At 42.7% G+C, this 27,797-nt stretch overlaps 1 protein-coding gene across 3 annotated transcripts in view; it reads right to left on the reverse strand.

Moving 5' to 3' along the window:
* LOC6032501 (probable multidrug resistance-associated protein lethal(2)03659) overlaps positions 1 to 27,379 on the reverse strand; it is a 31,586-nt gene extending 4,207 nt beyond the window's left edge. Inside the window, exons 1-9 of one of the 3 annotated variants that reach the window (XM_001843037.2) lie at positions 27,227 to 27,379; positions 11,523 to 11,845; positions 6,216 to 6,347; positions 5,899 to 6,158; positions 4,255 to 5,828; positions 3,982 to 4,200; positions 3,281 to 3,920; positions 2,995 to 3,225; positions 2,137 to 2,830 (exon numbers count right to left, since the gene is read on the reverse strand). In XM_001843037.2, the coding sequence (XP_001843089.2) occupies positions 2,137 to 2,830; positions 2,995 to 3,225; positions 3,281 to 3,920; positions 3,982 to 4,200; positions 4,255 to 5,828; positions 5,899 to 6,158; positions 6,216 to 6,347; positions 11,523 to 11,707 (3,935 nt within the window). In that variant the 5' untranslated portion in view covers positions 11,708 to 11,845; positions 27,227 to 27,379. Of the gene's footprint in view, positions 1 to 2,136; positions 2,831 to 2,994; positions 3,226 to 3,280; positions 3,921 to 3,981; positions 4,201 to 4,254; positions 5,829 to 5,898; positions 6,159 to 6,215; positions 6,348 to 11,522; positions 11,846 to 12,436; positions 12,494 to 27,034; positions 27,182 to 27,226 lie in introns of those variants that run through there. The other 2 variants (XM_038261515.1, XM_038261514.1) reach the window with 2 other exon arrangements.
* Positions 27,380 to 27,797: the final 418 nt, after the last annotated feature.

Consider the following 27,797-nt stretch of genomic DNA (forward strand, 5'->3'; position numbering starts at 1 on the left):
AATAGCCACCAAAAGTTTGATTTTAGCGATTTAAAAATCCATTTTAAACTCTTTGTGGTCGTACAAAGGGTCATTGTACTCAGAAAAATAAGCTTTATCGCTGTAAACAATAATATCAGCAATCTAAGCTTCATTTTAGGACCCAATTGTCTAAGAGACTTTGAAGATTGGACCTCTAAAAAACGAAGTTGATATTATAGCTGTCGGCCACCATTGCTAGTACCAACCACTACTGATCAAGATTGGACCTCTGGTTGCTGAGATACAGAGAGTTAAAGAAAAAGAAACACGAAAATTGAATTTTTCTAAAGAAGCCATTACACTACAGTAAACAAACAAACAAACTCGCACTTTTTGACAGCTTTGTTTGTTTTCCTAGATTTGTTTGTACAAACGTCAGCCTGCATACATTTTGCCTTGTTTGCGAGTTTGGCAAACTGTCAAACAGGAAAAAAAGTGCGAGTTGGTTTGTGTGTTCGCGGTAGTGTAATGGCTCCTTAAGTCTCACCCAAACAACCCACCATTTTCTAATGATGATATCTCAGCAACTAATAGGCCGATTTTTAACGTTAAAACATGAAACATTCGCGAAATTTTTCGATATTTTCGAAAATACTATTTTGAAATTTGTTGAATCAAGGCTAACATTTCAAAAGGGCGTAATATTGAATGTTTGGCCCTTTTGTCTTGATTCATTTTTTTTAAAGTATTGTTTTCGAAAAGATCGAAAACTTTCACGAATGTTTCATGATTTAACATTGAAAATCGGACTATTAGTTGCTGAGATATCATCATAAGAAAATGGTGAGTTATTTGGGTGAGACTTAGAAAAAATCAATTTTCCCGTTTCTTTTTCATAAAGCCGTTCTATCTCAGCAACCAGAGTTCCAGTTTTCAGTGTCTCTTAGACAATTTTATAGCAATTTTTCTGAACTTTTAATTTTTTTTCCCGAAATGGTCACTCATGGTCACTATTTTGAAATCGAAAAACTGCAAATATTTCGCTAAATTTATACCACTGACGAACTGACGTGCCACCAGGAACAAATTGGTCGATCATTTTTGATCGCACACTGCTTCTTTTTCTTTCTACTGTTCTCTTCTTCGGCGATTGTCAGAATTCGAGTTTGACGTTTTGTCACATCAGCTGTTTTCTTGCTGTGAAGAATTCTGGAACAACATGTGTAAATGGCGGATAAGAGTTGGAACGGAAATGTTACAAAAAGTCTAAAAGATAGCCTAATTTGGAAGTTTAACGAAATTTCTTGCCTCATTTCACCTTAAATAATGTAAGATTTGCAAAATATTCATCGTTTTGTTCAGAATTTGCAAAAGTTTTCAGGCTTCAATATGTTTTCCCCCATTTTCATTTGTTGTTCCTGAAAGTTTCTCAGCAAGTGCAGCTGCGCTGGATTCGGGGTGGCACGTCAGTTCGTCAGTGTTTATACTTTCGGTGGCTATACTTTGGTGGCTATAAAACGGGGCCCTTTATCAAAAAATCTGTAAAGTACTTTTCGATTGCAAATTTACACTTGCAAATTTTACATTAAAAAAATTAGGTAATTTTTTTTTGCATGGAATTTTGATTTTTCCAGAAATTATTATTTTTCAAAAAATCATAACTCAGCACCAGATTTTTTGACCATATTTCTCTATGTTGCGGGGTTTTGTCCTCTAAAACATATCAAAAAATCTCAAAGAGATAAAAAAATGGGAAATTGAGTTTTTGTGAAAAAAATGTTAATTAAAAAATCGGCATTTTTTCCGTGTAACAATTTTTTTCTCAATAGTCTTCAACAATACCTACAACTTTCCGAAAACGCCAAATTCACTCAAAAGTTACAGCCAGGACGTACAATTTTTGTATGGACAGCTGCCAAAATTGTATGGGTGAACCAAGACACAAAATAGCTTCATTAGTCATAGGGAAGGCCCCCACAAAATTTGAGCCAAATAAAAAAATACAAATAAATTGGTAGAGAATCGCTCTTCTGTAAGTTTCCAGCTGTTTTCCGCGCCTTTTGAAGCCCCTAACAGTTTGCGAGCCTGTTTTTCAGCTTCGTCAGACTTTTTTCGGAGTTATTGGAGGTTACTGTCGGAAGTAGATTCAATCAAGACAAACCCAACTAAACTTACTGTGGATCCACGTTCGCCGTCGCTTCGTCCAGCACCAAAATCTTGTTGTTCCTCAAAATGGCCCTCGCCAAGCAGATCAGCTGCCTCTGCCCGACGCTAAAGTTCGTACCACTCTCCGTCACCATGTAGTCCAGCCCGGAGATGGCCGACCTCAGCTCGACCTCGTTGATCGCCCTCCACAGCGCGTCATCGTCGTACAAACTGAACGGATCCAGGTTGTACCGGATGGTCGCACTGAACAGTACCGGATCCTGCGGGATGATCGAAATCTTCGACCGCAGCGACTCCAGCGAAACCACCCCGGTATCGATCCCGTCGATCAAGATCTTGCCCTCGATCGGCGCCAACCGGAACAACGCCCCAATCAGCGAGGACTTGCCCGCGCCGGTGCGACCCACGATCCCCACCTTCCACGCCGGAGCGATCGTCAGGTCCAGGTCCTTCAGCACTGCCGCACCGTCCTTGTCGTACCGCAGCGTCATCCGGCGGAACTCGATCTGACCCTTCCAGGGCCAGTCGCCTGGGGGGATCTTGGGCGGGTCCGCTTCCGACTTGAGCTCGGTGTACTGAATTACACGCTCCACCGAGGTCATTTGCTGGATTGACTCCGCCGTCTGGCGGATGCCGTACTGCACCATACCGGTCAAGATCATCGCTTGAGAGATGGCGAGTCCGACGTTGGCGCTGAAGATTTCTGCAAATGAGAACGAAATATTTGATTTAGCAGGGTTCGTCTCTTGCTGCCAAACAGCAAAACAAGTCTCCGACCAAGCGATTCCGTGGAGACGCCCGGTTTCTGAACCCTAGCTGAGTGACCTGGTTTTCAAAAAGGTCACTAGACGACGAACTCGAACCCACCTTGGTGCATCACGATAAAGCTATACGTCACGCAGGCCACAAACGCCGTACTGATACAGTCCAGCCACAGCCCGAGCGCGGCGTTGCTCGACATGGTCAGCTGCCAAACGGCCGAGTGCACATTCTGCAGCGCGTCAAACTCCTGGCAGATCTTTTGCTGGGCCTCGTTGGCGCGAATCGTCGACAGGCCGCTCAACGTGGCGGAAAGGTGCGAAAACACCGGACTGCGAGCTGTTTTTAAAAAGGGTTAAGAAGTGAGGGATTTGAAGATCATGCTCAAACTTACTGATTCCCTCGAGCCGCTTGAGATCCTGCGTTGGTCGGAGGTACAGCTTCAACGCAACAGCAAACAGCAAGATCGCGCCGAGAAGTGCCAGCAGGAGAATTGGGTTCATGAGTGCGATCACGACCAGGATACCGACCATGATCAGCAGAACCTGGACGGCATCCATGATGGCTTTGGGTAGCAGCTCGTCGATCGATCCCATGTCCTTGGAGAAGCGGTTCAAGATTCTCCCGGATGGGTTCGTGTCGAAGAAGCGCATCGGAGCGGCCAGGATCTTGGCGAACATTCGATCGTGCAGCGTACGGGAGGCCTTCATGCAAATGTTGAAGAACAGGTACCCTCGGAAGGTGGTGAACACGACTACGCCGACGATGATGACGCCGTACGCCGTTAGGTATTCCCCGGTCGAGTGTTCCACCGGAAGATCACGCTGGCGCCGCTCCTCCTGGCGCGTCCAATACGTGACGAAGTAGTCCGACCCGCTGATGACGACCTGCGAGAAGATCAGCATGAAGAAGGTGAAGAAGAGCAGAAACAGGTTTCCGCCGGCCCGGAAGTAGGTGGTCCACACGCGGAACGGGATGCTGCCTTCGGCTTTGTCCTCGCCGACGGTGCGGCCGAGGTTTTCCGCCACGCTGGACTGCAATTGGAGAGTGTGATCAGTTTTAAGTTTGAGTTTTTTTGGAAAGCGTTCAACGTACCATTTGCGACGTCGACCCTCGCAGCGAGGTCGAACTCTTCAACAGCTTGTAACTTTCCGCCTTAGCGCCATCAATGAACGGGATCTCCTCATCTGCGATGTCTTCCAGCTCTTCCTCGGCGACGTTTTCGCTAACCTCCTCGGACGCTCCCAGCAGTTTGCCAAAGTCCAGGTTGCTCTTGGACAGGGTTTGGTACGTGCCTTGTAGGAGAATTTTGCCCTGAAAAATTCAATTGGTTTAGTAACGATCTTCACCAAATGTCTAAAAACTCACATTTTCCACGATCACGATCCAGTCGGCCTCCTTCAGGAAGTGCACCTGATGCGTGACGAGAATCCGCGTGACCTTCTGGGTCGCCAGGTAACCCCGCGGTCCCATAACCTCGTCAAACAGGTGCCGCCCGACGTGGGTATCGACGGCGCTGAGCGGATCATCCAACAGGTAGATCGATGCGTTCTTGTAGATCGCTCGCGCCAGGTTCACTCGAGCCCGCTGCCCGCCGGACAGGGAAGTTCCCCGCTCGCCAACCACGGTTTTGTCCCCGTCCGGGAGTTGTTCAAAGTCTGTGAGCAGGGCGCAATGCTTGACCACTTCGGAGTAGCGCTTGCGATCGTACGGCAGACCGAACAGGATGTTGTTCCGGACGGTGCCCGTGAAGAGCCACGGTTCCTGGCAGCTGTACGACACGTCCCCGTTGATGATCGTTTCACCGTTGGTGATGGGCAGTTCTCCTAGGAGCAGTTGGAGGAGGGAACTCTTGCCGGCGCCGACGGGTCCGACTACGGCTAGGAGTTGGCCGGATTTGGCTTTTAGGGTGACGTCTTTAAGGGTTTTGTCTTTCTCCTGGTCCCAACTGGCGGACACGTTGATCAGTTCAACGGCCGTCTCCGGGCATGTCTTGACGTTTTCGATGAGATTCTTGTGCAGACCGATCATCTTTTTGTCTTGTTCTTCCAACACGAGGAACTCTTGTACGCGGTCGATCGAGACGAGGGCTTCAGCGCCTAGCGATACAGCTAGTGGGTAGAAGATGGCAGCGGTCAGTTGCAGAATGTTGAAGAACTGTGCCATCGGGAAGACAATCTCCGCCGTAATGGCTCGTCCTTCGAAGAAGCACATGGCGATCGCGAGGAAAAGCGTTGATCGCTCGGTGAAGATCATCGTACTGAGGTAGATTCCGCGGATGTAGGAGGCCCACCGAATCTGCTGGACTTCGTTTTTACGTGCTAGCGACACTACCGTGTGGAACGGCTTCTCCCAGGCGTACATTTTGATCACCTGGATGCCCTGGATGAGTTCGTTCATGATACCGACCCGTTGATCGGTACGCTTGGCTACGCGCATTCGCAGTACCGATTGTAACCTTCCCAGACCCGTTTGGACGGGAATCGTTTTGAGCAGCAAGCCTACGACCCCGACTACCGCCGCCCACTGAACCTGACGCCAGATGAGGTAGCACGTGAAGATCGCCTGGAACGGCAACACCCACACATAGTGCAGGAAAATGAACCCGTAGTCCAGCCGACTAACATCGTTCGACAGCAGATTGATCAGATAACCGGCCGGCGTCTGCCCAGCGGCTTTCTTCGACATTCGCAGCGTCTTCCGATAGATCATCGAACAACAGGCGATCCTCATCCTAGCTCCCACCAACCGCTGCCGCAAATCTGAGTGATGACTACAGAAACAACTCAGCAAGGTCAACGCCACCAAGATCCCCGCCAACCAATACGCATCGTTCCACACGTAACTGATGTAATCGGCGGCACTTGATAACCGCCGCACCGTCGGCTCTTCCTCATCCTCAATCAGATCGACGTAACCGTCATCCTTGCTGTTGCTGTAATCTAAAAAGCAAAACAAAACTCGTTCAAGCAAGTCAATTCCTGTTTAGTTCAAGCCCCAATCAATCCTCACCCGCATCATCCCGCCAATCGTTCTTCTCCAGCTGATTGCGCTTCCCACTCTCTATGCTTCGTCGGACGCGATCAACCACAGTTTCGTTGTGCTCATCGTCCAGCTCGTTCAGAAAATTTATCGTCGTGAGGAGCACATCGGGCAGCTCGGTGCTAGGGGCGGTTCCGTTGAACGCCAAAGCTGCCACGTGGGTTGCGTTGGGCGAGACGGGCAGCTGGAACTGGATCAGGAGTTGGGCCAGCACCAGCGGCAGGATTGATCTGGAAGAAATTAATCAGCGGTAAAAAACATACCGCAAGGAGTTTGAGCGGACTTACTTGATCAGAACGAACAGGAACACGAGGAAGCCGTCAAAGATGCACTGGTCGATGAAGGTCCAAAACAGGGCGGTCCGAAGACGGGGTTCGCAATTTTTACTGCGGGCTCGGGCGAGTTCCTTTTCCCATTGTCTGAAGAATAATAAGATCAAAAGAGGGTTAACCGATTTCTCCAACAATAATCCAAGTCACAGTAGGCAGCTTTTACTACAATAGTCATTTTCATTTGGAAGAGAATCTTCAAGTTTGACAGAACCCCTAGATTTTATATCTTTCAATGAAATTTTCAAATCGAAGAATGATTGTAAAATCTGAGGTAAAATTGCTAAAATCGCTTGCGCAAAGATCATAAAATAAATAAAACGTCTCCAAAAAAAATAGCCTGGAACCCGCGCAAGTCCCCGCGATTGTGGTCCCGGATGGCGCCGGCGTCCGCTTGCTCAGCGACAAGCCATTGCGATCTACCGCCGGATGAGGGCGGAACGGCAAGCGGAGGAGCGACTGAATCGAAGCCGTAGTCGGGGAAGATCCCCGCGGCGCCGAAGTCGGTCCCGTTCGCGGACCCCGAGTCGGTCGCGCGGTAGTCCGAGACGGGCGGCGGCACGGTCCAGATCGCGTACCCCGAGCAGGTCCAGGTCAAGATCTCGGTCGAGGAGATGAGTTTTGTAATGCATATTCAACAACAAAATTTCTAGTGAATAGATATTTATTTCATCAACATAAATATTTGTTAAGTTTGCTTTTGTCTTCTTTATATACAGATTAAAAAAGAAATAGTGTAGAAGGTCCAGTTTTTGCCCTGCTACATTTACTGGATCTAGACTGTATTAACCTTCTATCGCACAACCATGGCATTACTATTGTACGATCAGTTCTGGAGTTTTTTTTTGAAAAGGTCCAATAAACCAAATTTTCAGTTTTTGCTTTTTGGGTGTTTTTTAATACCCCTGACTCAAGGCGGTTTTAAAAACACCCAAAAAGCAAAAACTGAAAAATTTGGTTTATTGGACCTTTTCAAAAAAAAACTCCAGAGTCCCTAGCTGGACTCGGTCACTGGAAACGACCGGCGACTCAGTGACCGACGAAATAGGCGGCGGGCCAGATGCGGGCATAAAAATGTCCAAATCTCTTCCCCCCTCACTTCGTCTCACCATCCAGCTTCAGCGTTGTTGACAAACAAACGGAGCACGCGGTCGCATGATGGCGGCATCGAGCCAGAATTAGGGGTGATCATGTGATTAAAAATGAAAGTTTTTTCAAGAAAAATAATATTTTTCCAACCGATAAAAAAATTGCGAGCATGTTCAAACAATTATTCCTGATGTCGGAGAAGTGATAAAAGAGCAAAATTTTAATCCATAATTTTTCTATAAATTGAATTTTTTCACTCCAACTGGGAACCCCTAGGTCTATCCACGATCGTTTCCAATGACCGTGAGAAGATGCCAGAAAATCCAGCTACGAGCTAAATCCACAATAAAATACTTGAAGCTTTATAAAAAGTATCACCAATTTTTTTTTTCAAATCCAACTACAGCGAGTGATAATGAAAATATGGGAAAATTACCCATTTTGTCTGAAAATATAACATTTTAAATTTGATCAGAGCCATTGAAAATTCGCCATTTATAAATGGTCCCAGTTTTGGTATCTGCGATATCTCTGAAACCACGTATAAAGCAAGGACTAGCATTTTAAGAAAATTGGACGTAGAATCGATTAGCAATTTCCCAATCATTTTCCGTTCATGTTGCGCAAATCACCATCGTTTTTCTGAGAAAATTTTACATACATTTTACATACATGGGTTCAATGATTTACTTTTAATTTACGGGGGACAAAAACTTTAAATAAAATTTGTACCAGCCTAAGAACTTTAAAAAATAAAATATCCTGTTTGTTTATTTCATTTAAGCCCGCTGCAAATATTTTTTAAAGGATTATATCGACTTTTGTCAGAGTCGATTGACATAAACTTCAAAAAATATTTGCAACGACCTTTGGCATCACTTTAAGATAAACAACCAACATTTTTAATTTTCGTTTTTTTTTTTTAATTTAATGGAGACCTCACAAAGTATAGTTTATGCTATTTGTTAGGATGGTACAAATCTGATACAGGGGCTGTTTTCTTTTAATATGTTTTTTTGTTAAAAAATATTTACATACTGTCTTACAAAATTTAAATTTAATACGCTATTTGGGTCTACAAAGCCTGGCGCACTTTTAATTTGATGAAATCTCATAGGCTGCTATAGGCAGCATTGCTAGTAATATATGAATAATTTGCTATGTTTTTTTTTTAATACGAATACTAAATCACATTTTTGACGAAAATACCTTTTGTTTCTGTATAAGCCCGAGAAACTAAAAACTTTTTTGTCCCTATTTTGGGGATATTGCTTCTAGCATACGATCTTCTTTGTACATATTTTCGGCCTACCTTCTGATTCTGAAATCTCGAAGCACGTGGCGAACTTTTTTGACGTACGGCTCAGCCCCAGCTTGTACAGTACAGCCGTACAAATTCGGCCGACAAACATGCTAAATCATTGTGATGTTTCAAGCCAGGGGTGCTCAAAGTTTTTGGAAGCCGGGCCAAATTTGAAGCTCAAATGAACTTGCGGGCCAAATTTACAGAAAAAATTAAATATTTTAAAATATGCAATATCGTTATTTTAATTTAAATGTTTTAATTTCTGTTATTTAAAAAAAGTCAATTCAAAATAATATTGTGGATTTAGCTCGTAGCTGGATTTTCTGGCATCTTCTCACGGTCATTGGAAACAGTCGTGGATAGACCTAGGGGTTCCCAGTTGGAGTGAAAAAATTCAATTTATAGAAAAATTATGGATTATAATTTTGCTTTTTTATCACTTCTCCGACATCAGGAATAATTGTTTGAACATGTTCGCAATTTTATAATTCGGTCGGAAAAATATTATTTTTCTTGAAAAAACTTTCATTTTTAATCACATGATCACCCCTAATTCTGGCTCGATGCCGCCATCATGCGACCGCGTGCTCCGTTTGTTTGTCAACAAAGCTGCAGCTGGATAGTGAGACGAAGTGAGGGGGGAAGAGATTTTGACATTTTTATGCCCTCTGGCCCGCCGCCTATTTCGTCGGTCACTGAGTCGCCGGTCGTTTCCTGTGACCGAGTCCAGCTAGGAACTGATCGTACAATAGAAACCACAAAATAACGATTTTCTATCGGTATTATTGATTTTATTGTTTCAGGTATTTAAAGAAAAAAGTTTTAAGCTGAATGTACTTGTGTTTTCAATAAAGTTTTGTTTTTATATTTCGAAAATGGTGACATTACATGTTAAACAATTAATCTTAACATTTCAATGAAAAAAAAATGTAAGAAAATGTATAAAGCTTCCGTATAGTTCAACTGCAATCAATATTTTCAAAAATATTATAATATATATAAATATAATTAAAAATAAAATTTGACAAAAAAAACATTTAAGCGAAAAAAAACATTTGTATTCAAATAATTTTTCATAAACTCAAACATGCTAAAATGATTCTAAATGCAAAGGAATGCATATTTCATTAATTTCTGCTGATTGCACTTAAATTTAATCTTTTGAGGTTTTGAAGTTTTTTGAAAATATAATTTTGCTCCTGGTTTTTCGAGCCAATTTTTTAATAATGGGGGAGGGGTGGGTTGATCGACAAAAGCTTTGCAAAATATTTGCAACAAACTTGATCCTCTGATTTCCACATTTTGTCTGCCTGAATTAGTTGGTAGTCAATCAGATTCGTTATCTAACTGTAACGAGTTCGAATCCTGAAGGAAGTATGTAAGTGTGTGGGTCAGTTTATAAAAGGGTCGTTATGACTTGCAAATTAATAAAGAAAACTTATATTTTTGCAATTATTACAGAATTCTACCTAAGTCAAACTTGAACATTTTTTTTTTAATTTTTCCAAAAATATTTGATGAAAGTTTTGACGATATTTACTAGTTAAACTCACATTGAAACGTGTGAAATTGTTTTAATTAGAAGATTTTTTGAATAAATTATTTGTATCCTAAAGTAGGCATCAAAATTTTGATAAATCATAAGTTTTTTTATTAACAAAAAATAAAAAAGATTAGCACATAACAGTTTAAAATAAACCTTAATTTTTTTTTTTTAAAAGTATAAAATCATTTTACAAGTGGTCAACGGGCCATTTTACAAAATCATTCAAAATGGGTCCGCGGGCCACAAAGTATCAACTCGCGGGCCACGTTTGGCCCGCGGGCCATACTTTGGTCACCCCTGTTTTAAGCCACAAATCAACATTAGAATGATTGATTTCACTTGCATTACGTGCATAATAAGCATGGACATGATTTATATCATTCTTTACGAGTTTTAAACATAATTAAACATTTGTTGCCTAAGCCAAACAACAAGCCCGCAATATGCAAGACAGACTGTAACTTGTGAAAAGCGCACACACACTGTCACAATTTCTAGAAGTGTCAAAATGTAATGGACTGTAAATAGAGTTATCTAAGGCCGATCTCACGCACACTAGCACACCATTTGTTTTGCTGGCTGGTACAAAATTTAACCTCAATCTTTTTCGTGTACGTACACGCAATACATGCGCACGTAGATAACTCTATAGAGCCATTCTCTCCGAAATGGACGAAGTTATTAATCAGTTATTTTATTGATTTGGTGGCAGTTAAGCGATTGTTTTTGCAACGGGATTGTGCAATCCACCAATAAAAAACATTTTGCCGGTGGTTGGAGATTCGGGGGACGGCTCTCATTCGTGTGCTGAGCGATAAAAGCCGGGCGCTTAGTGTCAACAAGCGGTAAGCAAAAGTGGTGAAAATGTTCGCCCTAATGGGCAATTAGCGATTTGCCAAGAAAAAAGTGAAGAGTGTTATTTTTATTGCTTTATTTCTAATTTAGAAGGAAAAAGTAAATTATTCTTGCCCACCAAAATGAAGATAATGACTGCACGTATCATTATCATTATCAAGTGGCAGATTCCTGCCAGATTTGGTGAAATGCTCAATTTCTTTGAATTAAGTTTGGTAGACCCAAAATAGATACTAGGCCCAAAATAGGGACAAATACCCTAGTTTTTTACTCATGAAATAAACCTTTACATTTAATATTTAAAAAATAACCCATCAACATTAGACATTCAACGCACGTACAGTGCACCCCTTCAATGTTATCTTATCGCACAATGTGTTCTTTAGGCCAAGGCCAATTCCACACGATTTTGCCCTCATTACTGGCATGTCTAGCTTATCTCAAAACAAAACTCTACAAAAATACTCACTGCTCCAGCCGATCACCGAGATCCTCGGATTTATCCTTCTTGAGGCACTTGGTGAGGTCGTCCTTGTCCAGTCCCCGCCGGCACCCCTTGAAGAACACCGGCAGCAGCCATCCGAACAGCAGCTGGGACAGGACGAACGCCCCCTTCCGGGGATTCTTCTTGTCCGGCTTGCGGGAATGATCCATGCCGGTGGGGAACACACTTTCAGTCTTTTCTCGCACGTAAATTTGCTCTCACTTTACACTAACTTTGCGCGAAGCACTTTCCGCGCGGGCACATCGCAAGGCACTGCTGATTAGGAAGGCACATTCGGCTACTGAATTCTAGGAAAAAAAATCTAACTTTCAGTTGATTGATCCTTCCGATGTGTTGCGGCGGAATTTGGCTATTAGGAAGTCGACAAATTTGCTGTTTTTGTTTTATTTGGGTGTTCTGAAAGTCACGGTCAAATTTAATACGTTGGTCTGCCGAATTGTTGCGATAACCTTGGGTCACGCTGGATGAACAATCACGGGGTTTTGCTGACGATTTCCAGGGGGAAGTAGCTCCGGAATAACGTTATCAAACGAGTTTGTTTGGCAATGAAATTGCGATTAACCTGGCAGTAGGATTAGCTAAACTAAACCAGAACGCCGTTACACCACGCACCGAAACTTAAATCTTTTTCAACCGTAACATAACTACGTGTAATCAGCTCATTTTACAGCTACATCAACTAATTTTGAACACATTTCACAAATCCCACAGTCAACAGGAAGACCGTATAGATGTAGTTGTACGTCGTATTGCGGAGTACATAAATAATATCTTGTCAGGGTGCTTATCTCTGAAATTGCGTTTGTGCCGGCTCTGTCTAGTAACACATAAGTATGTAAAATAAAGTAAATCACACAGCGCACGGTTCTTGATCTTACTCAACGCGTTTTCAATGGTCGGAGAGCACTGCACGCGCTCTTGACGTGAAAGACAGAAAAGTGTCTTGTTGTCAGAATACTAATGAGGTGTGTGTAATTGTATATACAGTCATCCCTCATATTCGGAACAGTTTACAGATCGGCCAATGTTCAAAAAACCATAGCAAATCGGTAATTGAACTTAATGATTCGCTTTTACCTTCATTTGAAAGCTTTTCATGCGAACTTTCGAATGCTGTATCGAATAACTGAATTTTGTTACTTTTATATCAAGTTTTTGAAGAAAAACTTTGACCCTTGAAATCCACAAATTCGGAACACTTTTTTCTTACGGATGTAAATAAACTTTGGATCTCTCCACTGCCTATAATTGAAAATCCGGCTATTATGCCAAATCAAGTATTCCGAGAAAAACGCGTTTTAGTGTTTGTCACTAAATCTCCGTCAAGGCAATTTCCCATAAGAGTGGCATATTAGCCTTTTGGTTTTTCGCATCGGCAGCCAAGTCTATACACTATTTCAGTGAAATTCAAGGGTCAGAAAATGCGTTGGAACATCCTCTATCACCTGGTGCTAATATCTCGTTTTTGCCAAAAGTGGATATTAGCCGTTTTTTCGATGGTGGACAGTCCAGGAGTACATATTTGTAACAAAATAATGACTTCACACACTGCAACCAGTGAAACTCAAGCTTAGTGATGTTTATCTATGGTCTGATAACTTTTTTTGTGAAAATATCAGTTAAATTCAGGTGTTCCACAATTGGGTCCTAAAATGAAGCTTAGATTGCTGATATTATTGTTTACAGCGATAAAGCTTATTTTTCTGAGTACAATGACCCTTTGTACGAGCACAAAGAGTTTAGAATGGATTTTTAAATCAATTTTGAAAAATTAACCTCGCGGTCCTTCTTGACAGAAAAGCTCCTACTTGACAGCTCGTTCAAAGGAGACCATAGTTGATCCATCGAAAAAATGTTGTCTAGTCAAAAAAAAATTTTGCATTAAAATGAAAAAAAGTGATCAGAAATGGTTTTTAATCGTGTTTTTTACCGTTGTACATAAAAATTGACATAGGACTTTAGTACCCAATTGTGGGAGGCACAATAACATCCCACAATCATGGAACAGGCAATTTGGAGGCAGCTGCATTTGACATGCTATTGACAAATTATCACAAAAGTGTTCCGAATTTGTGGGTGTTCCGAATATGTGGGATGACTGTACCTGGAGTTTTGTTTTTGAAAAGGTTCAATGAACCAAATTTCCAGTTTTTCCCTGGGCTTTGTCATAATGAGTGTCATAGGTTTGATGCTTGTTTGGCAAAGAGTATGATTTGATTCGATGTGGAATTAAAATCGAAGTGTTCAGTATATTGCTGAAGCTTCTATTTTTACACATGGACACCACTTCATGCTGCGAGAACCCACTTTGGCGTAGTCTCAGGGCTTAATCGATGGCCGGTAAGCTGTCATCGAGACAAGGAGGTTCTCTGATAGTGGAAATATCACATTTGTACAATGAACCGCTACATATGTGATTTTTCCCTATCTTAATGTGGGTGTCAGGTTAGGATGCGGGTTTTTAAAAATTTAGTTTTTGTAGAATTTAGGATTTTAACTATAAATATCAACTTTTTATACTTTGCCTTTAGTTATTTAGGGACAAAATTAGTAACAGTGAATTTAGTAATTCAATCAGAATCGGTGATTTTCATTCAAGTAGCATAAAAACCATTCTAATTTGTCAAAATTTTCATAGAGTCTCGATCAATCAATAGTGAAATGATATCGGACTAAATTCGTTGATCTGTTGAACTAACGGTTGTCGGATTATGATTGTATCGACCATTGTTGCGAATCGAGGATCTACTGGAATTCTGACGAACAAATGGTCGTCTCTTTTTCAATTCACGACTTGTAAAATATCAACTTTTCTTTTTTTTTTTTTTTTAAAGGAAGCCAGACAGGTTTTAAAAGAAACGTATTTTTGGTTTAATTAAAATGTCGGGGATTTGAGATAAGAGTAGCTTTCGGATAGGTTGCTTTAAATCTTGTATTCAATTCAAGTTAGGTAGTTATCCGCAAATGAATATTTGGACTTATATGAATAATTGAACATTTTGGACTTATGAATAACACACAACTGTGCATTTATTCTAGAGTCAGATCCATACAGCGTCAGTGTTTATTTGGTCGAAGTGTACTAATTCATTGGCAGATCTGATTCTAGTTGTAATGTACGACAAGACTACTGACGGACGTGACAGGACGAGGGCCCAGTTCAGAGGTTTCGACATCAACGATGTGCGGCTGGATCACCCTCCCAAAAAAAAAAAAAAAAAGAAAAGAAATGAACCAAATTTTCAGTTTTTGCTTTTTGGGTGTTTTTGTAACCGCCTTGAGTCAGGGGTAATAAAAAAAAGACACAAAAAGCAAAAACTGAAAATTTGGTTTATAGGACCTTTTCAGAAAAAAAAAACTCCAGATATTGTCTATAAAAGGACTCGTTTTAATGGGTTTTTAGGAAGATATGTGATTCAGAGTTCTATTTGCGATGCCTTTTTCGTTGGATCGTAAAATTTTTCGCGTCCGTCGCAGTGTTTTTCGTTTTTTCTTTTGCGTGCGTGTGAAGGTGCAGCTGGCTCTGGCTGCCCCGATGACAGCTAGCCAGTTCGATTTGCGAACCTTTCCGTCGGGTCGCAAAATTTTTCGCGTATAGAGCTATCTAAGCCAGATCTCACGCACACTAGCTTACCATTTGTTTTTGCTGGCGGGTACAAATTTTAACCTAAAAACCCTTCGTGTACAAACACGCAATACATGCGCACGTAGATAACTCAATGTACGTCGTCGGTGTGCAACAATAGCAAAACCCTATCATACCATTTCAGCACGATAAACATTGCAACTCGTCGGTCGCAACGTTAATCAGTACCGTAAACCGGGGTGACTTTGATAGGATTTCAATTTGTTTTTGGAATACTTTCCAACAGGAAAGGTTTTTCTCAAGATTATTATTTCTAAACCATGTACTGGGATACGCCACACCAAGTCCATGCACTATTTTGGAAAAAAGTTTTTTCAATAGTGTTTAGAAAAATAGTTACGTTAAAAATTCTTAGTTTAAATTCTGGGGTGACTTTGATAGTCATAGTTTTTCTTATTAAAATCATATAATATAATAATTTAGAATTTAATTATATATAATAATAAATGTACCATCACTAAAGTAGCTGATATAGTTTTAAGAAAAAAATAATCCATGTTTATATTTAGTTAACTAAGTTTATAAGCTTTTCAACAAAATACATATAAATTTTAGGTAAAATTTAGGTAAAAAGTCGGAATTTTGCCAGAAATTTGTTAAAACTAGTTTTGTTTATAAAACTATCGGTTTAAATTGCATTTCATACTGGATTCAAAGCACGAATCACAAGTTTTTACATTTTACATGAAATTGGTTCAACTGAAATCGCCCATAAATTTGGAGATTTTTTTTAGTTGTGTTTCAAAAACACATATTATTTAATATTTACAAACTTATTTAACCTTCTCCTAATGGAACATTGTCCAAAGAATCCGAAAATGCATTCCGTTTTCCGATTCAAAATCATGTTCATTGAGAAAATCATGACACTTTGAGAAGTTTAAAATAATGACTTTCATCAACATTTTCTTAACAGTTAACTAACTTTTTAAACTTTCCAAAATTTTATGAAAAGTTCTTTTTGGGGTACTTTGAACACTTCTCTACCACCGTCAGTATGATCACAGACAACAGACGTAGCGGCTAGAACAAAAAAATTTGAAAATCGTGTGTAAAAACATGGCTGCCGCATCCTGATAATCTACTAGCGCCATCTGTTAGCCTTTTGCCACTCTCTAAAGCAGCCATGATGGTTTTCTGAGAAGGTGTGTTTGAAAATGCATCACTCAAAAATGTTTAAAAAATATTTTATTTCAATTTTTCGAAAAAAAAAATAAAAAGGTAAAGATTATGTTTTTATGCTATAGTAAATCTACTTTAATTATTAATTAACACGATTAACGAGCACATGGAAGTTTTTTTTTTCATTTAATTATCAATATTTAAAAAAAAAGTCTATTCTGATGCTTTTTTAAACACAGCAACCAAGGCCGCGCTTGAGGCTGTCAAATTCTTGCTGGTTGTGTTTATAAACAAAACCAACAGAGGTGAGCGAAAAGAAGGAGGAGACCCGGTGGAAATCGGGAGCATGGGCAAGCGTTTCTTGGAGGATAAAAGATCCGGAACCAGAAACGAAACAATCCGAAACTGTCGAAGAAGGAAAAACAGCAAGGTATGACACGGTAAAGTCTGGATGTCATCGGCGCCGTCAGCAAGAGCTATTATCACGGCCAACTCGGAAACGTTTTGGCCCCAAACGACCGCATTCCGAAGATTATCTCCGGAACCGACAAACCAGCTACCACGATCATTTCAACGCTCACCTCTAAGGCATCAACCTCTTCAACGCCCTCGAAACCCACCCAACCTTCAAGTGCCGCCACTTCCAGTGAACCCTCGTCGCCATACCAAAGGCCTGCCCGGCGCGTCAGATTCCTTCAACGGATTTCTAGTGCAAACGATCCTCAAACACCAGAACCAGAACAAACGATTACAAACGTTGAAAACCAACAAAATGAAAGTAGGCGGAAAGCGATATTTTGACAGCGGGCAATGTGTCAGGGCAAAGCGACTGCAGCGCCACAAACGGATTGCCACAACTAAAAAATCTGTAGCAATGTTTTACACAAGGGAAGAATCGAGCCCAAACGTCTGTTGTCTGTGGTATGATTCTAAACCATTCCGTACGTATTTAAATTGCACTCATCATTTTGCGGAAAAATCGCAAACCTATCAAAGTCACCCCGTTTCACGGTACCGTAAAACGGGGTGACTTTGATAGTCGGGGTGACTTTGATAGGTTTACGCAAAATGAAGAGTACAGTTAAAATACGTAAGGAATGGTTTAGAAACATACTGACCGTGGTAGAGAAGTGTTCGAAGTACCTCAACAAGAACTTTTCATAAAATTTTGACAAGTTTAAAAAGTTAGTTAAGTATAGTTAAGAAAATGTTGATGAATGTCATTATTTTAAACTTCTCAAAGTGTCATGATTTTCTCAATGAACATGATTTTTAATCGGAAAACGGAATGCATTTTCGGATTCTTTGGACAATTTTTCACTAGGAGAAGGTTAAAAAAATTGTAAATAATATATAATATTTTGTTTTTGAAATACAATTAAAAAAAATCACCAACTTTATAGGCAATTTCAGTTGAACAAATTTCATGTAAATGTGAAAATCTGTGATTCGTGCTTGAAATTCAGTATAAAATGCTATATAAATCGATAATTTTATAAACAAAACAAGTTTTAACAAATTTCAGGCAAAATTCCGACTTTTTAACAATTTTACCTAAAATTTAAGCTTATACATTTAGTTAACTAAATATAAACATTGATTTTTTTCTTAAAGCTATATCAGCTACTTTAGTGATGGTACATTTAGCGTACAAATAAAGTTTGAACATCTTAAATATGATTTTAACAAGAAAAACTATGACTATCAAAGTCACCCCGGAATTAAAACTAAATTTTTTGTTTGTTTGTTTATTTATTAAATACAGCAGCGTAAGGATTACACCTTTTTAAATTGCTACCTCCGGTGTCATTACGTTTAAAATACAATTAAAAAGAAAACTATACTAAATTTACGGGTTCTCCACAGGATGATGTCGTCTTTCTCGTTGTCGTCTCGCCTTTTCTCGTCTCAGCGTTGATATTCCAGCGTAGTCCAGGGTTCGTCCGAGGGGATGGGGTTTGCCCCTTATGCGACCTCATCCAGGGGCTCAAATGCCCGGGGTTGTCCCTATTCCACTCTTCATGTAACTTGTGGTTAGGGGGGCCCCGGGTCACTTGAGCACCTCCGTGGATTTTTCAGCTGGCGTGTCGTGTCTACCAGGCACCCCGGAGGAGCCGGAGGGTTGTCCCTATGCCACTCTTCCTATAGCTTGTGGTTAGGGGGGCCCCGGGACCTCCGGGCGCGACAGTGGTTACACACGCTTACTACGGCTGCGGTCGGTTCCAGAAAGCCAAGCAGCCGCTCTTAAAAGTTGCTTCCGAAGTCGTTCGCTTCAGTTCAGCAGGCAGCATGTTCCAGTATACCGCACCCCTGACGAACAGCGAACTCGCGTAGGCCAACGTGTTGTTTCGAGGAAGGATCAGGTTTTGCTGGCGACGGCCTCGGAAGGGTACTAGTTTCTGGTACAGTAGTGGTGGGGAGCGCGTTGTGAACAGTTTCCGGATGAAGAGGCAGGAACGGTAAGGGAACAGTCTATCCAGCGGGCAGCCAACTAAGGATTTCTGGAGGTGGCTTACACGAGCGTACCGGTTCAGGCCGTAAACGAATCGCACGCAGCTGTTGAGTGCGACTCGCAATCTATCCATTGCTCCGGCGGTGGGCTTGACGTAAAGAAGGTCGCCGAACAGAAAGTGTGGGAGAAGGAGTGCTTTAAACAGCTTCAGTCTGGTTGCTACAGGCGCGGCTCTCGCGGAACTGTAGAGAGTACGTAGTCCTGCGTATATCTTGCCGCACTGCTGGTGGATAAGTCCGTCCCACTGGAGATCCGCTTGAAAAACAAAGCCCAGATTGCTTGCCGACTCGGTCCATACTATTCGCTCACCGTCTAACTGAAGACTTGGGAGCGAGCTGGTGGGAGCAACGTTACGTCGGCCACCTTTCACAAATAACGCCTTACTTTTTGCTTGGTTCACCACAAGCTTGTTTCGCTCACACCACTCGTGAATGCTAGCGAGGTCTTCATTCACCATTCTGACGAGCTCGCGAGCGCATGGCCCATTCCGTCCAACGAACAGCTGTACGTCATCGGCATACATTTGTATGGAACAGTGTTTTAAAACCGTGGGGAGATCGTTGGCGTGACAGCAAAACAGCAATGGACCGATCACCGACCCTTGAGCAACGCCGGATGAAACTTCGCCGCTGTCGGAACACTGGTCGTCGCAAAAAACGGTTTGAGTTCGTCCATCGAGATATGACGCAACAAGGTTCACAGCAGGTCCAGAGAAGTAAAATTGCGTCTCCAACTTTGCGCAAAGTTTGCCATGGGGTATCGTGTCGAACGCTTTGGAGAAGTCCAACAGCAGCAGAACAGCAGATCCCCGCCTGTCCACGATAGCGGCTAGTTCGTCGTACACGCGTACCGCAGCAGTTTGGATCCCTTGGCCTTTGCGAAACCCGGCTTGGACAGGTGAAAGCAGATTGTTTTCACTAAGGTGGCACGACATTTGTTTTTCCAACAGCTTTTCGAGAGCCTTTGACAGGGAGCACAGGATGCTGATCGGTCTGAGGTTCTGGATGGTGTTGATGTGCGGCTTTTTCGTAGAGGTAGCACCTTTGCTTGCTTCCAAAACTGGGGAAAATCGATGTCTCAATCACCTTGTTGAACAGGTACGTTACTTGGCGAATCACAAGTGGCAAAATTATTTTTATGAAGCAGATAGGTAAACCATCCAGTCCCGTAGCGTTGGAGCTGATGTCACAGATGGCGTTCACCACCTCCCATTGCTGAACAGTCCTGAACGAGAAACGGAAAGTAGTTGCAGCTCCGGAACGTCTTGGAACGTCCTTGGCGGTAAAACTCGACAGAAAAGTGCGATTTACGTCGTCTGGATGAAAACTGCATACGGCTGGCGTTTTGTCCTTTGCTGCGCCAATGCTGCGCACACGTTTCCAAAGGGTCTTGGCTGTAAGTGTGCTGTCCAGGAATCGTGTAGTGTGTTGGGATTTGGCTCTGTCGACAAGTGCGTTAGTTTTGTTTCTCAGCGTCTTGTATAGTAAGTGGGCCAAAGTCTTACGTTCCGGCGGAGCCCTGCGCCAGTCGTCGTACGCCATGTCGCGTTCCAGCATCGACCTTTTAATCTCGTTGTTGTACCAGGGGTTGAGTTTCTTACGGTTGGAGCAGGTGCGAAGTGGAATGCATTGGTCATGAATCCGTTTAACATGACTGTTGAAAAAGTCGAGCAACGCATTTGGATTGTGAAGGTTGTAGAATTCGGACCAATCAACAGAATTTATTTCGTTCTCGACATCGTTAGCGTTGAAGTGTACATAATCCCGGTATGTGTTGCTTCGCACTGGAGGGAGAACGTCAAAGTCCAGCGAACCAAATATGAGATCGTGCGTCGAAAGTCCGGGAAATGCGACTTGACTGAAACGCAGGACTTTTTCACAGCAACTGGATAGGAGCAGGTCCAATTGAGAGCACCCGTGACGGTGGTAAAACGTCGGCTCTTCTCCAACAGAGGCGAGGGCAAACGTACTCATCAATGACTCAAGTCGGGCGCGTTCGTTGCTTGGTTTGCGCAGGTCTGTGTTGAAGTCGCCAATCAGAACAACGTACTCAAAGCTGCCGATGAGAGCGTCCAATTTCTCAGCGAGAATATCAGTGCAGTCGTTCCCAGGGGGGTTGTAGACAGCCACCAGCAAAACTTTTCCGATCCAAAACGCAGCTCACAGGCTAAACATTCTGTTTTGTCTGCAGATTGTTCAGTTGGCTCGATCCGGAAGACTTCTTTACATCCCACGTGCTCCTTGAAGTAGATAACGATTCCGCCACCTCGACAGTACTTCCTGTCACATCGGAGGAACGCAAACCCAGGGATAGCGATGCTGCGATCAGAGTTCTTTGTTGTCAGCCAGGATTCGGTAAAGCAGGCGATGGTGACTTTGGAATCCTGTAGGTTGCTCTTGATTTCATCCAACTTAGTACCCTTCCTAGCACATAAACTCTGTGCATTGCCATGGCAGATGTTGAGTTTCCCGGGGGCAAGAACGGCATGCATTACGGCTGCAGGAATGTTCGTCAGGGTGCGGTTTGTTGACAATGGCATTTTGGGGAAGCAACTTTTAGAGGGCTGAAAAGACAAGCAACAGACTTTTTTTGGTTTTTGTCATAAACAATCTTCGGTCAAAATTATACAAATTCACAATACAATAATAAGAATTACAATTACAATAAACATCAAAAGGAACGGTTAAAGTTCGACTTAACTAGCGAGTTGACGAAGCTGGTCCTCCAACAATACAGCGACAGGGTTCGCGTTTGGAAGTTTTTTCACATGGACTACCCCGCGCTTGGTGTACACCGACGACAGCTTCCCGTCCTTCTTCAAGCGTATGGCAGCGGCTCTGACCTTTCGCGCAGCATCGGTGAGGCTCTCGTTCACGTACACACGGCGAGTAGAGTCGATTCCCAGGTGGCAAAGCTTCAAGTCGTGTTTCCCCAGGTAAGCGTAGTAGAAGTCGTCACGGGCGTTTCTCAGGGCGAACTGGATTTTGATGAAACTTCCGTCGCTTCCGTTTGGTGACCGCGAGTACAGCCTCCGAATATCCACCGACGGGGGGACACTACCGTCCAGTCCGACATGCTTCAGCATCGCCGTGAAGTAAGCTGGCAGATCCTCACCTTCAACGAACGGTACCCCACTGACAATCGTAACTATTTTTCTAAACATTATTGAAAAAACTTTTTTCCGAAATAGTGCATGGACTTTGTGTGGCCTACCCCAGTACATGTTTTAAAAATAATAATCTTGAGAAAAACCTTACCTGTTCGAAAATATTCCAAAAACAAATTGAAATCCTATCAAAGTCACCCCGGTTTACGGTACCTTACTAAACATCAATAATTTAAAACTCGTAAAATCATCTCAAGTTAAAAAGTGCACTGTTCAATCCTTATTCATTAAGTTCAAATGATTTTGGTTCTATCTTTCCACAGCCGGCTGTCTAAGACTAAACCATTAAATTTAAAATTTAACAACAGATTAACGAGAAATGTCTCATCCGCAGCATCCGATTGCTTGCCTTGAGAATAATACCTAATACCTTTCAACAAACATTTTGATTTTGGGTCGCATCATCATCTTCTGTGGTGAATCCCGACCAAACACCCTATCATACTAACAAATTTTCAGGTTCCTGGCGCTTGTGGGGTGTAAAGCACAGAGTAAATCAGCTGCCCTAGTAGCAACCTGTGCATTACTAACATTCCCGTCCCTTAAAATCGAGGTCTACAAACTGCCATGGCGGGCGCCGTTGGTGGCCAATGACTGTTACCTATTCGCAACTGATCTAGCTTTAGCAATCACGGTGTTTTATCTTTTCAGCGCATTCATACATGCTGTTGATAAGGGAAACACCACTAGATCGTCGAAGCCTATAATCAGTAGTGCTCAAAGGATATTACGGTTCTGTTCAGCAACGGAGGGGCAACCATGGGTGATCTCTCATGCCCATGCTCATTCTTTAGGAAGATATGTGATTCAGTTGGGAACTCGAAGCTGCGTTGCCCGACGAGGGTGAGCTCGCCGAAGCCCCTCTGGAGGCCTGCTGGAGCCATATGGAAGCAGCCATCAACGCAGCGGCATCGAGCGCCATCAGGTACGTGGACCGAGTTCGACGAGGAATGTCAGGCGATTTGGGGCGAGAAGAAAGCAGCGCGGGACATGTGGCTGCTGCACAACACCCGTGGGAACAAGGAGTCGTACAAACAGTTGCGAAGACAGCATGGATCGCTCCAATGAGTTTCTACAAGAAACTCGGTAAATCCCGGAAAGGCTTCATGCCGCGAGCCGAAATGTGCTGGGATAAGGACTGAGGAATCTTGACGGACGAGCGTGAGGTGATCGAAAGGTGGAAGCAGCACTTCGACGAGCACCTGAACGGCCCAGAGGCGGAGTACCAGGGCGACGGGGGAAACGACGTCAGCGGTATGGTGGACGGCGAGGACGAGCAAGCACCCACGATGAGGGAAGAAGCTGAAGAACAACAAAGCAGCGGGTAAGGATGGTAACGGTGCGGAACTCATCAAGATGGGCCCGGACAAGCTGGCGGCCTGTCTACACCGGCTGATAGTCAAGGTCTGGGACACAGAACAGGCTGTCTCAGATCATTTTCTGTCGTCTGTCGGAGCGAGCAAAGGATTTCGTTGGGACGTACCAAGCCGGTTTTGTGGAGGGGAAATCGACGACGGACCAAATCTATTTGCTACGCCAAATCCTCCAAAAATGTCGCGAGAACCAGATCCCGACGCACCACCTGTTCATCGATTTCAAAGCCGCGTACGACTCGGTCACGAGAACGGCTTTCCCGGGAAGCTGATCAGAATGGTGAAATCTTGAGTTTTTTTTGAAAAGGTCCAATAAACCAAATTTCCAGTTTTTGCTTTTTGGGTGTTTTTAGAACCGCCTTGAGTCAGGGGTATTGAAAAACACCCAAAAAGCAAAAACTGAAAATTTGGTTTATTGGTCCTTTTCAAAAAAAACTCCAGAAATCAACGATGGACGGAGCACGGTGCAGCGTGAAGATTTCGGGAGCGATGTCCGACCCGATCGAATCGCGCAAGGGACTGCGACATGGCGACGGTATCTCCGGCCTCTGTTTCAACATTGGGCTTGAAGGTGTTATGAGGCGGGCGGGCTTCAATGACGACATGGACATTGTCGGCAGGACGTTCGAGGAGGTGGCTAAGCGGTACACCGAATTGAAGCGGGAAGCGGATAAGGTTGGATTGAAGGTGAATGTTGCGAAGACGAAGTATCTGCTGGCAGGAGGAACCGAGTCCCTTATGGCTCACATAGGACCGAGCGTGACGAGTTCAAGTGGAGGAGTTTGTGTACCTCGGATCGTTGGTTACGTCGGACAAGAACGCTGATAAGACTGGTCGTTCTCTACGGGCACGAAACGAGGACGATGCTCGAGGAGGACCTGCAAGCGCTTGAAGTTTTCGAACGGCGTGTGCTTAGGACCTGGGTGATGAATAGAGAGAATGCGTAACGTGATTTTCGAATGAGCCCACTTTGTTTACATCTACAAAGTAGGAGGCTGTTCAAGCACAAGAATGAATTTTTTCTTACTGGCAAATGAGCTGTAGTATATAAGTAGTACATATGTGTTCTATTTTGTCTAGTTTTTGTCATCTTTTGCTTGAAAATTGTGTGTGTTTTCAGGTTTCGATCGGTTTGAAGATTTTTTTTCTTTTTTACGGGTGACAAGAACTGCGGTCATTTTGCGAAGTCGTGGATAAATTCCCTGGCTAAATTTGAAATCCTGCAGCTCTTCCTGGTCCTGCGAAAAAACTTCGCTAATTCTAGCAATGCTTATTCAACAAACAGAGCAGATTTTCACTAAATCAGCAGGTTTTCAAATAGAATCAAACAAAAAAGACAGCTTCTGGATGAATACAAGCTTTGGCCAGAGTCCAGGGACATAAACTTTAAAAAATATTTGCAACGGCCTAATAATTATTTAAAAAATGATGATCTCGCCCACAATCTTCAAACCACACATTTTTCATTCTTGCAAAAAAACACAATTTTTAATGATCGATAACAATACTATCTACTTTTGGCGAACAGTAAATTGGTTCCACTTTGACAGTTCAAAATTGAGGCCGTTCTGCGAACGACTATTCAGCACCCAGCTTAGGACGGTCTTTGGCGTACGTGAGAACAATGTATGGCGGAGAAAGGTTGAACCATTGGGAAAGTCGCCAACCGATCCAGACAATAAATCCGGTGAAGTTGGTGTTACATTCGAAGCCGGTTGAAATGCGGAGGGGGCGCAACGTGCAAGGTGGTTGAACCAAATGGAGGAAGTTCTGGAAAGTGTGGAGGTTCCGAGTCAGAATTGGAGAATAGCAGCATAGTACCGAGTTCAGTGGCAGCGCATCTGGAGACAGCTCATGATCCGAGGGTTGTCTGGGCAGTAAAAGTAAGTAAAAAAGTAAAGTAAGTGATTCAGTTGATAGTGGAGCAATTCTCTCAGATTTCGGTCATTCGATTTTTTTTTGTATTTTTTTTATCTGGCTGAAACTTTTTTGGTGCCTTTGGTATGCTCAAAGAAGCCATTATGCACCATTAGTTTGTCCATATAATTTTCCATACAAATTTGGCAGCTGTCCATACAAAAATGATGTATGCAAGTTCAAAAATCTGTATCTCTTGAAGGAATTTTTTGATCGATTTGGTGTTTTAGTAACAAAAAGTTAATTAAAAATCACAATTTTTTAACGTGTATCATTTTTTTCAGTGTAGTCCTTATCCCTACCTAGGGGAACAGCATCTAATTCCAGCGTGCCTCTAATGTTGGCAGGTCAGAACTTTGACATGCAATTAAAGCTAAATAAAAGCGTTTTCAACTGAAATCGAGTGATAAATAGTTCAATAAGAAGTGAGCAAGCAAGTTTCTACCAAAAGTTTTGCAAAATTAGTTGTTTAAATAGTGAAAATCAGCAAATTGGATGGAGTTAGGAGCGAGAGCTTAACCTGCCAAAGATACGAGAATTTCCCCTACAACTTTGCCGAAGACGCCAAATCGATCAAAAAATCCTTCAAAAGATACAGATTTTTGAATTTACATCCATCATTTTTGTATGGACAGCTGCCAAATTTGTATGGAAAATTATATGGACAAACTAATGAAGCAAAATGGCTTCTTTGGGTTTACCGAAGGCACCAAAAAAGTTTCAGCCGGATTGAAAAATACAAAAAAATAAAATTCAAAAAAAAGACCGTCTAAGTTCTTTATGTTACGGTATTTCCCTTAAAGCTGCTTCAATAAACTCGAGTTGTGTCAGGCTTTCTATTTTATATTATTTCAAAAAATCTTCTCCGGAACGGCTGAACAGGTTTTTTTTGGATCCAATGAGCAAAAAGATGAATTTTTCGCACATTCATCAATTTCTTCATCCGCCATTACATGTCAAGTAACACAAATGGAAACCAGATGGCAATTAAAAAGTCCCAAAAGTTTGCATATCAACCACTCTCGCACATGTCCAGTCCATGCTGCTGCTGATCACATCAAATTCCTTCTTCACCATCATCATCCGTCCAGAACTGTCGAGTCATCCAAGTCAGGTCAAGTCATGCAAACAGGGGAACCGAAATAAATCACACAAAGTATACAAAATAGTTCACACATGTGCGCTGAGAAGCTCGCTGAACGAGTCTGTCTCGAGGAGGTTACATAACTCCTAAGCCGGTGTTCGGTTCCCGCTCAAATGCTCCTGGAACTCTAGAAGAGTGCTAATCGGTGACTCAACCTCAGTCAATCGACTTTCAATTAGGAATGGTTCTTGAAGGGGCAATGTACGGCTAGGGAACACACTTGTTGGCTGCACTCTCTCTATCTTCCCGACAGTGTATTTTGTATGTCTCTTGTAAATACTACTCTCTTTTTCCTGTAGACAGTCGGAGGGTGTATGCGTTGTGTTTTTTTACAACTTATTTATCATTTTCTCTGGCTGTGGTTGCTCATTCGCCATGACGGCGACGACTTCAAAGTCTCCAACCTTGAAAACGGGTTCTTTTTTTAGTTAGCCGACTGTTTGATTTATTTCACCAATTGAGCTGATTTGTGCTTCGACTTGTTGACCGCAAAGGTTAACTGTGAACTTCCAATAATAACGAGTTCACATTTGTTCAGAATCAGCCGTTATCAGCTGCTCCCTGTGACTGAACATCCCTCCACCCTAGAATGAAACCTAGGTTCCGCGCGATCCAGAATATCACAATCAAGGAAGAGAGCACAGTGCACTTCTTCACTATCACTTTCGAACGGAGAAGGAAGCGAGGACGCTTCAAAAGTCCACTGAACTGCGTTGAACTCGACACTCGACAGAACACGTGCCACGCTTCAGTATTATCTTAAGCTGGACTCGAACGCTGAACCTTACACTTGCTAGAAATGGGTCAAATGGCGGATTTGGACCAGCAGTCGAGGCGGCGCGCGTGCCGGCTATAAACACATCAAGTCTCGGACGGGAGTTAAAAATATTACACGTATTCGACGGAGCGCGGTCGGACTAGGACTGAACCGAACTTGACGTAACCGCGCTCCCTCTTTGGTCGATGGATTCGAAGAGAATGTAAAAGAGAGGAAGATTCTTCAACGGCGTGGTATTTGTGCAAGCCGGTCGTGTTGGTGAAACCGGGATGAGGCAGTGTTAGTGGATTGTTTTTAAACGTGTAGCTTGGTTTTAGTGAGAGCGTTTTGCCGGGTTTGGTTGACAGCATATTTAGTTACACACTAAAATAATTGGTGATTAAATGTCACTTAGCAAAGGGTGCTTCATGTTCACTCTAAAAAAAAAATATTTTATCACATCGGCCTCGTAATCGCTTTTCGGAAGGCATGCCGCCGTGTTTACACATGATGCACATCGACGTCGTCGTGCTATCCTGTAGCACCCGCCATTTTGACGTTTCGAGAAAAACGCGTTTTAATGTTTGACCTTGAATAAACAA

This window comes from Culex quinquefasciatus, chromosome 3, assembly GCF_015732765.1.
Source record: "Culex quinquefasciatus strain JHB chromosome 3, VPISU_Cqui_1.0_pri_paternal, whole genome shotgun sequence".
NCBI classification, from domain to species: domain Eukaryota; kingdom Metazoa; phylum Arthropoda; class Insecta; order Diptera; family Culicidae; genus Culex; species Culex quinquefasciatus.